Below are 18803 nucleotides of genomic sequence, written 5' to 3'. Positions count from 1 at the left end.
GTTCCAGTCCCAGCAAGCAGCAGCAAAATTTGGCAGTTTTGGCTACATGGTTCTGGCTTTATAGTCAAGACTAGGAGGAGTTACTGGGACAACTGATGCTGGTTAGGTGGAGCCAAGAAATTAGCAGTGATAAGAAGAGACCAGCATCACTGAGGTGAATCTTCTAGGAAATGTTTTCTGAGAGCACAATAAGTTGTGTGTTAGAGATAGACCTTGTGCTGCAGCTGGACTTGGTAATGTGTAAGAATCATTCAGATGGTACTGGTTTTGAAGGCATGAAGGGGTCAAGGACAGCAGCTGAGGCTTGGCACTGTGAGAGACCAGGAAAGGCCATTGGTGAAGGTACAAGGCTTGGGGTTTGACCTACAGCACCACAAAAAATATAAATGAATCTCCATCCAAGTATAATGCCTATAATTTCAGCATTTAGTGGGGCGGAGGTAGAAAAACATGTTTAAAGTGAGTTTGGGCTATAGAGCAAGGAGAGTTTGTCTCAAAACAAAAATCTATTTCTATGTATTAATTTCTATCATTGTCCAATCCTTCCTTCCTTTCTGTTCTGTGCTATGTGCATGTGAGTGTAGTTGGTGTCATAGGCCAGAGACATTGAATCTCCTGGAGCTGGAGTTATAGGGGAGTCATGATCCTTTCTATATGGGTACTGGGAATCAAACTTGGCTAATCAAGAGAACACAAAAATCTATCCTTTTTTGTTTGTTTGCCTTTTGCTTTTTAAGACAGGGTTTCTCTTGTGTAGTGTCCTGAAACTCACTCTGTAGACCAAGCTGCCCTTGAACTCAAAGAGGTCTGCCTGCCTCTGCCTCTGCCTCTCAAGTGCTGGTATCAAAGGTGTGCCCTCCCACTGCCTGGCTATAAATGCTAGTCTTAAAAAACAAAACAAAAACAACAACAACAAAAAACCCCAACAAACATTTTACTGATAAAAAGCTCCAATTCAAAAACCTCAGTAATATGGTGACATGCTGGATCTGTGTCATCTCCTATCCTCTACCTCCAGTCCCCAGGCCCTTTGCTTTCTGCTTTCTTCCTTTCTTTGTGGTGCTGGGGATCTGCCAACGAGCTCACTAGGGCATCTCTGCTTTGCTTTAATGACTTCAGAGCCTAGGCAATGGCTTTGCGTTCTGATTTCTAGCTCACAGGCTCAAAGCAAGCTTGAGAATTACTTGAGTAGAATCTTACAACAAAGGCACTTATGTAAGCAGCGTTAGCATCATGCTCTTGTTAAAAAATGTAGTGGAAACTGCTTCACCAACATTAGCTGAAAGCAGCTCAGCTAGACTCCTCATGACAGCATATGCCATGCTGGACTTACCGTGTCTTTGACAGCCATGAAGCAATGACAGATCCATCGCCGAGTGGTGCCATCTCGACATATGTAAGAAAAGGCTCTGTCAAAGTTCCTATCTGGAGCACAGAAAGAAACTTTTTCTATTGTCTGGTCAACTATGAGGTCCTAGAAAATGGAAACAGAAAGCAAGAGAAGGCTTATAAGGTTATCTGATCTTCTCAGAAGCAGCATAGGATGTTCATTTTGCAATGCAGGATCCCTACATAGACTATAACTTGATTAGGAAGCATCACTTGGCTCAAACAGTTCCCTAACTTTATCTCCATATTCGTTCTCTTTTCCTTTCTTTCTTTTTCTTTCTTTTTCTTTCTTTTTTTTTTTGGTTTTTCAAGACAGGGTTTCTCTGTGTAGCCCTGGCTGTCCTGGAACTCACTCTGTAGACCAGGCTGGCCTCAAACTCAGAAATCCACCTGCCTCTGCCTCCCAAGTGCGGGGATTAAAGGCGTGCGCCACCACTGCTGGGCTCCATATTCTGAAGTGCGCATGTGTCAGTTGGTTCAGAGCTCTTCTACAGTAGGTGCCATGTTCAATTTGACAGTATGCATACATAAACAAATGTTTAAAAACGCTTGGCTTATCTGCAAATACAGCAAGAACCTATGATAGTGAGTTCCCACTATATATTAAACAAATCAGAATTAATACATATTATTCTACTCTTTCCCCATCAAGTAACTGTATCTCCATCCAGTAGACATTTTTTAGTTCAAGGATTCTATTTTTAAGATGTTGAGTTTTCTCTTTTTCTGATTTCCTTCCTTCCTTCCTTCCTTCCTTCCTTCCTTCCGTCCGTCCGTCCGTCCTTCTTTCTCACCATGTGGCTATAGCTGTCCTGGAACTCAGACATTCTTCTGGCTCTGCCTTCCAAGTTGGGATTAATGGCGCGTACGTATACCATGCTCAGCCATGCTAAAAGTTGCGTTTGCTTCTTTCTCAGAACTACTGAGATTGTCTAGCTGTTTATCAACAGTAGCACTTTCTCTTTCATATCCCTCAGTGATATTTTAATGACTGCTTTAAAAGTTCTGTTTGCTTCTTCTAGATTATTTTGGGGTTAGGTCTCTGCTTTCTCTGTGAGAATGAATCACAGTTTCAGTTTCTTTGTATGCTAGAGATTGGTACCTCACCACAACATAGTTTCTTGCTCAAAGAAAGATTAGAAACTTGAAGTTCGACTTCTATATCTATACTAATTTGTGCAGGTCATGGCATGATCTTGTCACAAGCACTAATTCCTTAATCCTTGATAACAGGTAAAATATAAAGGTGGGAAAATGGATCCAAAAGTGATAAACTGCCAATTACAGTGCACATGGTGGCTCACACCTGCAATCCCAGAACCTGGGGAAACCAGGCCAAGAGAACTGATGCACATGCAAGGCCAAACTGGGTTGCTGCATACCAAACTCAAGACAAGACTGGGCTACACAGAGAGACCGTTCCCCTCCCCTCCCCAACTCAACTAACCTATCCTCCAGTAACTTATCAGTCAACATGGAAAAAACAAAATTCATAAATGTAGGAGCTAAAAAAGTAGTCACCAGAGGGCACATCAGTTTCTAAATACAGTGAAAAACAAATACATAGTCATGAGAATGACAAGTTTGCTTGGTATGGTGGCACAAGTCTGTTATCCCAGCACTTGGGAGGCTGACACAGGGGAATTGTTAGATCAAACTCAGCAAGCCCCCCCTCCCCCCCTCCCTCCCTCCCTCCCTTCTTTCCTTCCTCCCTCCCTCTCCCTCTCCCTCTTTCTTAGATTTATTTATTTATTTATTTATTTATTTATTTATTTATTTATTATGAATACACTGTCGCTGTCTTCAGACACACCAGAAGAGGGCACCAGACCCCATTACAGATGGTTGTGAGCCACCATGTGGTTACTGGGAATTGAACTCAGGACCTCTGAAATAGCAGTCAGTGCTCTTAACCACTGAGCCATCTCTCCAGCCCCAGCAAGACCTTTTTTCAAAAATAATTTTTATCCAAAAACTGTACTAAAAGGATACAAGTTTAAAAATATACCTAAGATCTCTACTGCTTAAAAATGCACTAAATCGGTGTTCGCAGCCTTCGCCGCACTGCCCCCGCTCTCTAACGCCAGCGCCGCCTCTCGCTTGCCGAGCTCCAGCCGAAGGAGAAGGGGGTAAGGAGGTGCCCATACCATGGCTCGTACAAAGCAGACTACCCGCAAATCCACCGGTGGTAAAGCACCCAGGAAACTACAGGCTACAAAAGCCGCTCGCACGAGTGCGCCCTCTACTGGAGGGGTGGAGAAACCTCATCGTTACAGGCCTGGGACTGTGGCACTCCGTGAAATCAGGCGCTATCAGAAGTCCACTGAACTTCTGATTCGCAAGCGTCTTGTCTTGTGCAAGAAATTGCTCAGGACTTCAAAACAGATCTGCGCTTCCAGAGTGCAGCTATTGGTGCTTTGCAGGAGGCAAGTGAGGCCTATCTGGTTGGTCTTTTTGAAGATACCTGTGTGCTATCCATGCCAAACGTGTAACAATTAAGCCAAAAGATATCCAGCTAGCTCGCCGCATATGCGGAGAGCGTGCTTAAGAGTCCACTATGAGGGGAAACATTTCATTCTCAAAAAAAATTTTTTTCCCTCTTCTTCCTGTTATCAGTAGTTCTGAATGTTAGATATTTTTTCCATGGGGTCAAAAGTACCTAAGTATATGACTGCGAGTGGAAACATATGGGACAGAATTAGGTATTGGCAGTTTCTCCACATTCATTTGTGTGTGAATTTTTAATATAAATGCAAGATGTAGAGCATTAATGCAAGCAAAATGTTTCAGTGAACACATTTCAACAGTTCAACTTTATAACAATTATAAATAAACCTGTTAAAATGTTCTGGACAATGCCAGCATTTGGATTTTTTTAAAATAAGTAAATTTCTTATTGACGGCAACTAACTGGTGTTTGTAGCATTTTTATCATCCAGTAGATTCCATCCATCACTATACTTTTCTAACTAAGTTGTCCTACATGCAAGGACATGTTTTTAATGTTGTCTGTCTTCTGTGCTGTTCCTCTAAGTTTGCTATTAAAACACATTAAACTATAAAAAAGTGCTAAATTTAAGCCTATAAATATTTTTAGCTTAAAAAAGGTCAAATGTTTGAAATGTCACTATATTAAGCCATTTAAGAATCATTAAACTGGCTGGGCAGTGGTGGCACTTGGGAGACAGAGGCAGGCGGATTTCTGAGTTCGAGGCCAGCCTGGTCTACAGAGTGAGTTCCAGGACAGCCAGGGCTACACAGAGAAACCCTGTCTCGAAAAACCAAATAAATAAATAAATAAATAAATAGAATCATTAAACTGCTCGTCACACCTGTTGTTGCTTTGCATGACCTCATTCAAATTAACTTCTGGTTAAAAAGCATTTCCTGACTTTAGGTCTTAAGAAAATTTATTAACGATTAATTGACCACACATATCTTGGGTGTTTCAGGTCACTTTCTCTCAAATACAGAGTGCTACCTAGAATACCGTGTGGACCTACAACAAACCTAGCCTCTCATGCTGAACACTCTCCCCACCTGCCCCCACACCCCCTTGAGCCCTCAGCAGCCGGCTCATTTAGCCCTAAGACACTTCCTTAAGGAACGAGGGCAAACTTAACATGTGCCCTGTCATCTAAAAAAATTACAGCAAAAGATACATCACCTTTTATATTCAAAGATCTGAAAAAAATAAACATAGAACAAAAATAGAATTCATATCAGCATTAAACATTAATGCTTGGTACATAAAATATGCTACATCAAGTAGAACAAAATGCTGAGAGATTATGTTCATAAAGTAAATGAGTCACTAAATTAGTTTCCTGGACATTCAAACAGTCTCTCAAAAGGCTGTACTTTGGACACAAGTGGCAGGATATTATAGCTCTACTACAACAGCTTAATGACATTTTATCACTAGAGATAAATCACCTGAGAAGTGACATTTAAAGTCACAAAACTCTTACCTTAGTTTTCTCATCCACAACTCTGAGGCCATCCGCAGACACCCACAGAACGGCCTTCACTGCTTTCTTTCCCGTCTTTTAAAAGATAAAGGGGAGGGAGGAGACACATACATACTTAGTATTAAAAAGAAAATGAAACTCAGAAAATACAGATTTCCATCTACAAAAAGTCACAAGGAGAGAGGAAGTCCAACTTCAGGATGGATGCCCAAAGCCAGATACTTAAACCAAACTGCAGAGACATTCAGGAAAAAACAAGCCAAAGCTATTTCTTCAAAAATACAACACGAAATTTTAAGATAAACTAAGTAAGATAAAAAGTAAGGGAGAAGAGACAGATAAAAGTGAAACCAAGGTAACACATTCCAGAAAAGGCAAAGAACTCACTAAAAGACTAGAGTCTTCACCCATTTAAAAACTCAGCTGAGAAAACTCAGAGTCTGATCATAATAAACACATAAGGAGTTACCACAAGGGGAGCTGCAGGTGTAGAGAGAGACAGGTAAATCTCAACCAGTTCTGAACCATTCTGCTATCATCTGAAAACGGGTGTGTGACCCTTTGTCGCTTGAAATTTTCAGTTAAAAATGGCAAGAAACCCTATTCTATGAACAAGCCTTCAAAAGTAATTATTTATCCCCTCAAGATTAACAATGACTTAGCTTAGATTTTAAGAAAATAATTATGCATTTTATGTATAAGGATGTTTTGTGTGCATGTAATGTATATCCGCACATCAGAGAAGGGAATCGGACCCTATGGGGTGAGAGTTACAGACAGCTGTGAACAGTCATGTAGATGCTGGGGACTGAACTAATTGCTGAGCCATTGTGCCAACCCCAATTTAGCCAAGTTTTAAATTTGACATTAAATGTAGGGAAAAATTCTGAGGGCATAGGAAGATTTAAGAATTACAGCTAAGATAAGGGTTGGTTTTGGTTTTTTGAGACAGGGTTTCTCTGTGTAGCCCTGGCAGGTTGGCCTCAAACTCAGAGCTCTGCCTGCCTCTGCCTCCTAAGTGCTGGGATTAAAAGCCTGGGAGTATGGCAAACAAGAATCATTTTGAACAAGCTGATGATTTATTTCTTTTTTGAGGGAATACAACAGTACTTACTGTTCTTTCTCAACTTGCCTGTGGATATAAGTAAATTACAACAAATAAAGGTTGAGGGTGGGTATCAGATTGTCATAGAAGTACAGACCAAAGGGAATCTGGGGCTAAATTTGGAGCAGCAGCTTCTAAAAGGACAAGGAACAATAGAACGGCTACTCTCCTTTCCATGTCCCCAAGCCCAGGAATCCTGGTTGTGGAAGTAAGCTCTTAGTTTAAAAAGCCACTAGGACCCACTCCAGGCTTGTAAGCACCACTGCCACCACCACATACTGGGTGAGCGTCTGAAACTTTTTAGCCACTGCAAATACAAGACCACTGCACAGAGCACTGACAAGCAATACTCCGAGAACACATACCATCAAGGCAAATGGCACAAAGGTCTGGACTCGAGAATATCTCAGTACAGGCTGAAAGCAGACTAGGATGAAGCAACAGGTGAGAAGCAGGAGGAAAGGCCTCACATACGCTCTAGGGAACTGGGTCTTAACTCTTTGGGCAACTGAAAGCTACTGAAAGAGTTATACACAATGCTGATTTGCATTTCTGTTCTTATTTCTCACATCTGATTACGTGTGTATAGTCAGAAAACTCACTAGAGTCAGCTCTTTCCCTCTATGGTGTCATCCTGGAGATTAAACTTAGGTCATCAGGCTTGGACCAGCAAGGTCCTTGATCAGCAAGGACCTTTACCCACTGAGCTATTTCATCAATGCTAAGATTTGCATTTTAAAAAAATTCTTATTTTTAATTGCGCTATACATTGATTCATAGGTCTGTGCCCGTGAGTGACATCCATGAGGATGTCAGAAGGTGGTTTTGGATTCTCTGGCATGTCAGTTATAGGCAGTTAGGAGCTGCCTCAAGTGGGTACTGAACTTGGTTCCACTGGAAGAGCAGCAATGCTCTTAACTCAGCCATCTCTCTAGCCCTAGATTTGCATGTTTAAAACCCCACTTTGCAGCAGTGTCATGAGGTCAGATAGAGATCAACAAGCAAGATTCCAGGCAGGAGAGAATCAGGATGGAGCTATCTTGGCTGAGATTGCAGAGGTGGTTTTATACAGTATAGGGGAGGAGATGGGTTCCTGTCTTGTGTCACTGAGTGAAAAAGTAACTATGTTTAAGATAGAAAAGAAATAAAAAATGTATTTTAGAGGAAATTTCAGGAAGTCTAAGGTATCTGTCAAACATACAGCTATGTGGGGTTCAGCAGACAACGGAATCTACAGTCATTAAAATGACTTGGTTATTGTTTTCATTTGTACCTAAGGAGTTATGGTCTGGTCATACTAAGGCCAGCCTAAGGCCAGCCTGGTCTACTGAATGAGTTCTGTTACAGCCAGGGCTATAAATAAAAAAATAACAACTGACCTTAGGAAAAGGAGATTAGCTTTAACAGTGCAGGCAGGTCCTGTACAATCAGTTGAGAAAGAAAGCCTACTTTGGTCTGTAACACAGGAATATTGTCCGAGTTTCCAGTCTGCTAGCCTCAAACTTCAGACTTGCTGCATGCATAATCTCATGAGCCAACTCTTACTCAATACTCTATCTTACACAGGTCATCTCACAGACATGCATGTGCACCCATGTGCACCCATGTTCACCCATCATCAAGTTGGCTTCTCTGGAGGACCTGACTGGCCATGAAGTGGAAGTTAGATCAGAATGGCTGAGAAGTAAATGAAAGGTCATTAAGTTCCTATGAACATAAAACACACTTTTTGAGAAGCTTTGATCCCAGCAACTGACAGACAGAAGCAGACAGGCGAGTTCAAGGCTAGCCTAGTCTAGAAAGCAGCCCTTTTTGTCTCAAAACAAACAACAATAACAACAACAGGCTTGATGTGGTGCTGAATGTTTGTAATCTCTGCACTTAACAGGTTAAGGTAGGAAGCATCCATAGCAAGACTATGCTTTACAAAAAAAAAAAAAAAAAAAAAAAAGGAGAGTTACATACAGGGCAACAAGGTGGGCAGAGGACCAAAGGATGTCTACAAGATTGTGAAAAATTAGCATGCACTTGCTAGCTATTCTAGAAACATAAAGCAAGTCTGGATTCAGTGCTACTATTTAAAAGCTAAGCAAGGGATACAGTTTCTATTTCTTCATATGCAGCATATAGGTACATGTCTTAAAAGGGTTAGAGACTATGTACAGTAGTACCTGGACTTTTTAACACGGTATAAAGGTAACATGGTAGCCACCTATCACCACTATTTTACTGCCACTGCTAATTTCTTTTAAAGTTGTGTTTTCAGGTATACTAAGTTAATGAAATTAGTTTTTCCTTTTTTATGTTTAAAGAATGCTAAATATCTGCTGTAGGGAATAGGAAGGCAGCTATCCAAAGACAGAAATAGCTGTTAAATGGCCTAGAAAGTTCTTAGCATGTTCACTGTAGATTCACCACTCATCATGCTACACTACTGTGAACTTTAGTACTCAGCATTTACAGCAACAGATAGCAAAAGGTTAGCCAATTGAAGGTGGGGTAAAATAAGTCACTTTAGAATTGTTCTCCTTGATAGATTCCTTACAATATTCAGAAATTTTCTAAAATTCACTCGTGGCTCAATTTTATGGTTATGGAAACAAAAAATTATAGTAATGTATTCTATATAAGACAATCAGATTCTGGGAGAGGCAGTGTCCAGCTGTGAACCCACTAGTGAGCCCATTAGGCTCCCACGGACAGTTCCAAACCCACAGTCACACAGATGGTCTTGTGGGACACAAAACAAGATAGAGTTGTGATTGTGGAAAGAGAACTGTAAGAAAGCAGTGGGGCAGGGGCTGGGAGTGGATGGGCAGTAAGTGAGGCTGGGTAACCAGAATGCATTATATGACGTCGTTAAGTAACAAAACCTACTAATAAAAAAAGCTAAGTCAGAATGAGCATGAAATGTAGAGCTTACTTGTGGTAGAAATACTTCCTCCAAAAAGGTGCATAATTTAGACACTAATAAAACTGTGGTACTGGTACTGTACATGTGAGAAATTAAGAATGAGTTCATTACTGTTGTTACAACACATTCTGGCTTGGTAACCATTTCAAGGTTACAGGTGGAACTCAAATTAGCTAATGCTGCCATCAAACATTTCATACTAAAAACAAAAAAAGTTCCATAGGAAAGACTAACCTTGCCTATTTTCCAAAGAGAGAAAATGGACCTAACACAGACAGAATTTTAGTAACAGAGTTTAGTGAAATCCAAGCAGAAGGATCAAGCTAACTTATGAGTGAAAAATGACTACTGAAAAGTAGAAGTTTCAAGTAGCCACTTTACTTGCTAAATATCCACTCTGAAATTAAAAAATTAGTATCTGCTTTAAATTTCATTATGAGTAAATCTTTTAAATTTTAATTTCTTTCTTTCTTTTCTTTTTTTTTTTAAAGACAAAGTTTTACTATGTAGTCTAGGCTGGCCTCAACTCTTTGTTAATCTAAACCCATATGGCTACTAAGCAGTCTCTGACATTGAAGAAAACTACTACAGGCAGTGAACCAACTGCAGATTACTAAAGCCACTGTGGAGACCTGCTGCTAGTAAGAGCAGTACACATTTTGTAACTTTTGTTTGTCTGTTTTGGAGACAGATCTTGCTGCCCTTGAACTCTCTATGTGGCAGCTGCCCTTGAACCTGTGATTCTCCTGCCTTCACCTTTTGAAATTAAAGGAGGGTGCCGCCGTGCCTCGTGCGCGGGGTATTACAGGAGGGTGCCGCTGTGCCTTGTGCACGGGGTATTACAGGAGGGTGCCTCCGTGCCTCGTGGATGGGGTATTGGGACTGAACCTTATGCATGGCAATCAAGCACTTTGCCAACTGAACTTTATCCCCAGTCCTTCAGAGTGATTAAACAAAAAGAACTTTTTAAAATAAACTGAAAGCCAGTGATCACAGTATGCTGGTGACAACCTTTGTAGACCAGAGGAGCCTTCCATCGCTTTCATTTGACACATTGATACTAAGCTGGAAGAAACAAGTTACACTTACAGGAATGGGTTTACATTGTTTAAATCAGAGATTGGCACTTTCTCTGTGAAGAGGCATGTAGCTCATACTTCGGGCATTGTCAGTCACACATTCTGCATGGCAACTCCTCAACTGTCATTGTAGCACAAAAGAAGCCACAGGTAACATGTGAACAAATGGGCACGGTCTCCTTACAATAAAAAACTTGATTTTCAAAGACAAATATGGTGGGCTATGCTCTGAAGATTCTTCTAGAATGTAGTCATTAGCTCAATCTTTTGAAAGATTATTCATTATTCTGCCTCTCTCATATTTATAACCTATCCAATATTTTAGAGTGGGACTCACATCTTAGGGTTTTTTCTAAATTTAAAATTCTATGATTCCTAAGATCACTAATGAGATAAGAGCACATTGCCATGAACAGAATTGATTATTTGGAGACAAGATGGGTTAGGGTAAAGCTTAGCTTGGGGGAGCTAAGGGTAAAAAGGGTGCACAGTGTTCTCACGTAAGCCAAAGGAAAGAGACGCCATGAAGGCCCAGGAAGCAAATGTGGCACAGCTATCAAGTTCCCAGAAGCAGCACCTACACTCACAGACAACTCAGTCACCACAGAGTAATAATGACACATTAGCTAGGCAATCATGATGCAATGTGCCTTGTAATAAATACGAGGCCTTTTCCTGTAGGGAACTTGGATTCAGCTGTTGTTGTCTTAAATTTTATTTAAAAAGTAAGGAAAAAGGCCTTGAAGTCGGGCTGGAGAGATGGCTCAGCGGTTAAGAGCACTGACTGCTCTTCTAGAGGTCATGAGTTCAAATCCCAGCAACCACATGGTGGCTCACAACCATCTACAATGAGATCTGATGCCCTCATATGGGTGTCTGAAGACAGCTACAGTGTACTTACATATAATAAATAAATAAATCTTAAAAAAAAAAAAAAAGGCCTTGAAGTCACTAACCTGGTAATCAAATGTCTGAGGAGATTGACATGTGGAACAAATATACGAATACTCTCCAAAGCAATAAAGGGACAGAAACACGACTTCCCCCAGACTGGAGGGTGGCTCTATGTCTAACGGCTGCTTCATTAAAAGTTCCCGTTCTTTTCCAACTCCATTAACAGAAACACTGTCTGCAGCCTCAGCCTTGATGCTCTCCAGAGGCCTTCATTGTACTTTCTCACATCTAAGTTTCCTTTCTATCCTAGCAGCATTTGTTATTGTTGAAAACTTTGATAATATTTTTACTAACACTGAGTGACTCTGAATTATAGAGTGAACTTGAGAATATACATGTCATTTATTCATCCACTAAACTTGAATATTGTAGAGTACAAACTAAAGGCCATGTATTACTCTACCTAACAGGTGAAGATCTGTGTCCTCAGAGAACTTAGGCTACAGTGATAAAGACACATGAAAACAAATACAGAAAGTGTATGGAACAACAAATGAGGCAACAGAAAAATAAAGCTGGGAAAGGAACAGGGAGCAAGCGCGTGTGTAAACAACGGGACTTTAGGACAGCTGTAAGTAAATGCCTCATCTCGATAAGACTTTCGAGAAAGAAAAGGATGAGGAAGTGAGTCACGCACATCTATGTCTGGATGATATGTGTTCCACAGAAGCTACAGAAATACAAAGGCCCTGACATAGGAGCGTGCCTGGTGTCTTTTTTGAATTATTAATAAACAGGGTAGGATTCGGTGAGAGGAACAAGGACAGAAAGAATATCTGTACTATGACCTATAAGGTCCAGAAGATTCTTTGGTAAAGACATTACTGCTGAGGTTGGTATTCATCACGAGGCAGAATTAAATAGAAGTGGCTCCAGAGCCTGTCTTGGATTCCTATGCTATACCATTTCTATGACAGAAATACAAAGGTCAGGATACCTGGCATGACATGATATTGGGTGACATCATTTATGGAGAGTTGCAATGCAGAGAAGAACCCATAACTAAGGAAGTAGGCAGAGATTTAAGGAAAGCTAGGGGTAGATGATTCTCTGTACTCCAGATGAACAATGTTTCAAGGAGAGTCAGACTGTGCCAAATGCTGAGAACAGTCTGGGATGAGGGTGATACTTACTGCAGTAATGTGAGAGACTTGAAAGCAGCAGCTGTAGTGAAAAGCTGGAGGCCAAGGCAGTAGTGGGTAATAAATGAGATCCATAAACAACAAGATGGCAGAACTCAAGATACCAAGACACTTTTCTAAAAATAGGTTTTATCTTTAGGGCGTTCTACTGGAGAAAGAACTACTGAGGGAGAGGAGTGCTTAAAAAAAAAAAACATATTAGGGAACGTACCATCTTTTCCTAACAAAGATGAATAAGATATCTTGATCTTCATAACACAGTTATTCTCTTGATTTTAGGTAACTTTTATACTTCTTTGTTTTTCCTTAAGCTTTCAGAATTTCCCAGTGTTTGGGAGGTAGAAGCAGATGAATCTCTGTAAGTTTGAGGCCAGTCTGGTCCACATACTGAGTTTCAGAATAGCAGAGCTATTCTAGCTATTTTAGCTCTGGAATAAGAGCTAAAACAGTAAGAACCACTGGAAGCTGGGCATGGGGAACTTGCTTGTCAATCCCAGCACCCAGGGCAGAGGCAAGAGGATAAAGTCAGCCAGTCAGCCTGCCTTACCTGGAGAAGTCCTGTTTCAAAACCAAACCAAAAGGAAGAAGCAGGAACATACGGGCACACATTAGAGCCAGGCAAGTGGATGTGACACTGAGACTGACCCCAGAATTTCCCTCACACCAGGCAAGGGCTCTACTACAAAGTCACAGGCCTCAGCCCTGCTGGGTCAGTGAAGTAGGAAGCAAGCTGAAAAAATGAACAGAGTAAGAAACTCTGAAAGGGTTCCTGGTTATTGTTTATTTTGTTGTGGTGGTAGTTTTTTGATTTTTTTTCCTCACTATGTAAGCTCTGCTATTCTGAAACTCAGTATGTGGACCAGACTGGCCTCAAACTTACAGAGATCCATCTGCTTCTGCCTCCCAAACACTGGGAAATTCTGAAAGCTTAAGGAAAAACAAAGAAGTATAAAAGTTACCTAAAAACAAGAGAATAACTGTGTTATGAAGATCAAGATATCTTATTCATCTTTGTTAGGAAAAGATGGTACGTTCCCTAATATTTTTTTTAAGCACTTTTTTTTGGGGGGGGGTTTCGAGACAGGGTTTCTCTGTGTAGCCCTGGCTGTCCTGGAACTCACTCGGTAGACCAGGCTGGCCTCGAACTCAGAAATCCGCCTGCCTTTGCCTCCCAAGTGCTGGGATTAAAGGCATGCGCCACCACCACCCAGCTACCCTAATATGTTTTATATACTAAAGCTGACTTGAAACTTGAGAATCACTGAGACGCTATGAATACAGTGTGTGTATGTGAAGACTTCTTAGAATTAATAATTTACTCCTTAAATCTAAAAAAGGTCAGTGACCAAGACCTTTTAAAGATCAATTGATCACTGCATAAGAAAAAAAAAAAAGGAGACAAAAAGCAAATATGTGTGTGTATGTGTTTGCATGTGTGCAGAAGACAACTTTAGGCGTCATCCTCAGAAACACTGTCTGCATCTTTGAGAGAAGGTCTTTCACTACTCTGGAACTCACTAATTAGGCCAGACTGTCTGCCCAGTGAGTCCAGGGATCCTTCTGTCTCTGCCTCTTCAGCACTGGTATTATCAATGTATGTGTGCTATCACACCTAGCCTACATTTTTTACATTTTCCAACTCAGATCTTCAAGCTTGTTTTACTGATTTCAGCTATCTTCCCAGTCCCAGAAATATACTTTCAAAAGGAAAAATAAAGTACATCCTAAAAATTACCTTCTCTTCGTACCCTTGAGCAGTGCTCTCTGTGCTACACACTTCTCCATTCATTATAATTAAAGTAGACCAAAGCAGAGCAAGTCAGTGCTTTTGAATGAGATGATACTGACCTGGTGTAGGTCAATGATATATATCTGCACCAAGTTTCAGAAAAGGTTTTTGCATATGGGAAATGTACTAAGTAGGCAAGCTCTTGAACTTGTTGGTAAAGTGTAGTTTCATGAACTACCAGCCAATCCACCCAGCTACTGTAAGTAGCAAACTAGAGATCTGGTCAGGAAGTATCTTAAGCTATAAAGCACAATATAACCACTGGTAAATGGCATGAGAAAGGACCTAAGAAATAACATACACATTTTCATCTATAGAGCTGCTTCTCTCATCAAGTGGAATAGAGACTACTTATACTTAGCTACTAAGATTTCTCAAATATATTAATATTACAAATTCCTTTCAAATGTTTAAGTGGCAAGTAGCTCCTTGGTAATAAAGTATTTGTTTAACATGGCAGCTACACTAATAGACGTGCATATTATAATCTCTCAAAAGCTGAGTACACTAGGGACCGCAGAGAGCAATTAGCTAGTTTGGGAGAAGTTAAGCTCAGGTGCAGTTTCCCCTCCGTTTCTTTTTAGATGTTCATAGTACAGCTCTTTAACTGATCAGATGTGTCTGACTTTATTACTGGAATTTCTGGAAGCACTGTTGTCACCGTGGAGGTAAGCAAGAGTGGTTGGATCATGAAGTGAAATTGGGGAAGAAGGTGGCTTCTTGGCGATGACTAATAAATCTGAAATCAAGTCTAACTTCTTTCACCTACTTTTATGTAAGTGTGTGGTGGAAAAATTACTATTCTCTTTATTATGCAACGTTAAACCATACAGGCTCAAAGCTAGACAGCATAATAACTTATGAAGAGACCTACTAACAAAAACTCCTTACCACCTGCTATGTGTATTGTGTTTCTTGAGACAGGCTGGCTGGCCTCAGAGTTAATATGCAGATGAGCCTTGAACTCCTGATTCTTCTTCCTCCGCCTTCATGTGCTAGAGTTAAAAGTGTACACACGGTACTCTCTATCCTACCACTATGTGTGTTCTCGGGGATGGAACCCAGGCCTTACACATGCTAGGCAAGTGCTCTACCCTGAGCTATGCCCAATGCCTACTTTCTACTTGCCTGAGTCAAAGTCTTGCTAAAGTGTCAATTTTTCAATTACTCTACCTGAACAGACGGGATTACCTATGTGCCAACATGCATGGTCCCTCAAATGCTAATGTATAAGATTCTTCATTTTTAGGGCCGCTGAGAAGGTTTAGCAGACTAAGGCACTTGCTGCCAAGACTGATGACCAGAGTTCCATTCCTGGGGCCCATGTAATGAAAGGACAACTGTATTCTGACAGTGCCTTATGGTGCAAGCACATGCACAGGCGGACACGCACATGTACGTGTACACATACACACACACTACATGTAATAAAAAAGTTAAAAACATTAATTTTTGGCTTTTGTTAAACAATGGCCTACTGGCAAACGTAACACATCAAGTCTTTTCATCCTATTTCTTAGAGATTAATGTAGGGAAGAAAAGAATGATAACACCTGGTGTGGTTTGAATACAGTTGGCCCTGTTAGGAGGTGTGGTCTTGTTGGAGTAGGTGTAGCCTTGATAAAGGAGGTGTAGCCTTGTTGGAGGAAGTGTGTCACTGTGGGGTGGAGGGTGGGCTTTGAGACCCTTCTAGCTGTCTGGAAGACAGTAGGCTGTTCCTGGCTTTCTTTGGATGAAGATGTAGAACTCTCAGCTCCTTCTCCAGCACCATGTCTGCCTGGATTCTGTCATGCTTCCTGCCAAGATGATAATGGACTGAACCTCTGAACCTGTAAGCCAGCCCCAATTAAATGTTGTTCTTTATAAGAGTTGCCTTAGTTATAGTGTCTGTTCACAGCAATGGAAACCCTAACTACAACACCTGGAAACCCCAAAAGGCTCAAGATTAAAAAACAGTGTTTTAGTTAAAGCACATCCCTAGTGATGTTGTAAGTAATACTTTTTTTCTTTTTTCTTTTTGAATAAAACTAGGCTTACTGTAATTAATAAATAATTTAGAAATTATATAACAAAATTGTTCTGCTGTAAGAAGGGCCCTTCCCATAACATAAGCATGGTTTCTTTATTTATTTAGAGGCAAAGTCTAGTATATAGCTTTGGCTGTCCTGGAACTTGCCATGTAGACCAGGATGGCCTCAAAAGCACTGACAGACTTGGAAGGTTTATTTTTATTTAATGCACATTGAGTGTTTTGCCTACCTGTATGTCTGTGTACCATATAACAGTATCTATAGTATCTATAGAGGCTGTAAGAGGGTGTCAGATCCTGTGGAACTGGAGTTACAAACAGTTATAAGCTATGATTTGGGTGCAGGGAACTGACCCCTAGTCCTTGAAAGTACAAATGCTCTTAACTGCTGGGTCATCTCTCTAGCCCATGAAAATAATTTGTATAGTCATATATGTTCATGGTCATCAAGTTAAGATAGCTTAGTGTTTTTAAGAAAATGGTGTGGGAGTAAAAGTCACTAGTAGGACTGACTGGCTGATTTGTTTTATTTTTGAAGCTGTGCCTTGCTTGTAGTACTAGCTAGTTCAGAACTTACTACATGGCCAAGGCTAGATTTAAACTTATGGCAATTCTCCTGCCCCAGTGTCTCAAGTGCTAGAATTACAGGTGTGCACAATACCTGGTCACTATTAAAAAGATCTCCAAATAATCTGAATGTGATGGTACATTGTCTTTAATTCCAGAACTCAGGAGCATCAGCAGATGGATCTGTGAGTTCAAGATCAGCTTGAACTACATAGCAATTTCCAGGGCAGCCAGGACTATATAACAGAGACCCATTATCAATAAGCAAACAAATAAGTCAAAATCTCTAGGTTAAAATGAAATGTTAGGAATAGCCATGGTGATGTGTAGAAGGTAAGAACATCATGAGTGGAAGACTAGGCTCCGGTATTTAAGGACTGCCTAATTAATAAGATGCTGTCTCAGACAGAGGGGGGGGTAACATGGAGAGGCAGAGAGAAAGAGAGAAAGAGAGAAAGAGAGAGAGAGGGGGGGGGGCTCATTGACACAGTCTTTGCTTATCATGCTCTAGGTCCTGGGTTCCATGAGCTGGTTTAAACTACTGGAAAAAAACATCATTCTTGAATACTATAATAAAAAAGTAATTTACTAGAAATAAAATCCAAAGACAACTATTACTCTTTAAAACGAAAGTTGAATGAATGGCTAGGGATATAGCTCAGCAGGTTGAGTGCTTGCCTAACATGTGTGAGTCTTTGTGGCGCTAGATAGAGGTACACTCCCTTCGGTAACCCCAGCACTTCCAGAGGCAGGAGAATTAGAGGTTCAGATGGTCTTTAGCTAGAAAGCAAGTTCTAGGACATTCTAGGATGTAAGAGACTCTGTCTCAAAACCCCAAAATAATAGCCCCTTGCACCTCCCCCACTCCAGGAGAACTGAAGCCGGCAGCACAGGCCTATCTATATTCCCAGCTACTTAGGAAGCTGAGGTAGGAGAAGCATCACTAAATTCAGGCCAGCAAATTAATAATTCATGCCTCAGAATAGAAAGTAAAGAGGCTGTGGATACAGTCCACAGGAGCCCTGGCCTGGCAGTGCAACCCCAACGTGGCTGCAGAGCACACTGTTTAAGGGAATGGACTCTGGAGATAGATTATCAAGGTTCAAATCCAAGCTCCTATCACTTCCTGGATCTGGAATTAAGGAAGCCATTTGAACTCTGAAACCTCAGCTTCCTCACTATATAAATGTTATTTAAAGATGAAAATGAATCATAAGTTTTTCATATGCCATATAAATTTAGCATCGTGGCAGCTAGAATCTGAGATTATGTTAGCTTGTGACACTGGTTGTGAGTTACCCAAGTGGGTGCTGGGAATCAAACTCAGGTCCCCTGTAAGAGCAGCAAGCACTTTTAACACTGGGCAATCTCTCTAGCCTCTTATTTGTTCTAGTGTTGGAGACAGAACCATGGGCCTTATACAGGCTAATGCTGGGCAAACACTCTACATCCCAGGACATCCCAGTCCTGGTACTTCTGAGGATCTGAGCAGCGAACAAGGTCACTAGAAAAGGTAAGGGTACTTTAAAAAAGAGCATCCATGCAGCAGATTTTGGTAGACTATTAGTTATAACAGATTTTCCTAGATCAGCAATACAGGTTAAAGATCACAGCAGAATCTTCAAAGGTAAGTTTATGTACTTTCACAATTTATTCTCCTGAAATTTAACTTAGATTAAAAAAATAATATTGAATGTAAATTTTGGGGTACCTTAAATTTTTACCTGAATCTAGTATTTCTTTCTACTTCTGTCAGTTTGGGGCCTAATTAAAATCTACCTGTTAAAAATACAGACAGTACACTAACAAAACCGGTTTGAAAGATCACATAGCATTTACCTAATAGCAGATGTTAAAGAGATCA

The 18803-nt window shown here is 40.7% G+C and overlaps 1 protein-coding gene across 8 annotated transcripts in view; it reads right to left on the bottom strand.

The window, feature by feature from the left end:
* Numb (NUMB endocytic adaptor protein) overlaps positions 1-18803 on the bottom strand; it is a 123782-nt gene that overhangs the window by 12229 nt on the left and 92750 nt on the right. For all 8 annotated transcript variants that reach the window (XM_028782169.1, XM_028782173.1, XM_028782170.1 and 5 more), the window contains 2 exons: positions 5361-5435; positions 1334-1474 (listed from right to left, as the gene is read on the bottom strand). In XM_028782169.1, coding sequence (XP_028638002.1) covers positions 1334-1474; positions 5361-5435 — 216 coding nt within the window. The remainder of the gene's footprint in view (positions 1-1333; positions 1475-5360; positions 5436-18803) is intronic.

This window comes from Grammomys surdaster, unplaced genomic scaffold (assembly GCF_004785775.1).
Source record: "Grammomys surdaster isolate TR1022 unplaced genomic scaffold, NIH_TR_1.0 721, whole genome shotgun sequence".
Lineage (NCBI taxonomy): Eukaryota > Metazoa > Chordata > Mammalia > Rodentia > Muridae > Grammomys > Grammomys surdaster.
The sequence above is the reverse complement of the archived record's forward strand: the minus strand, read 5'-3'. Positions and strand labels throughout refer to the sequence as shown.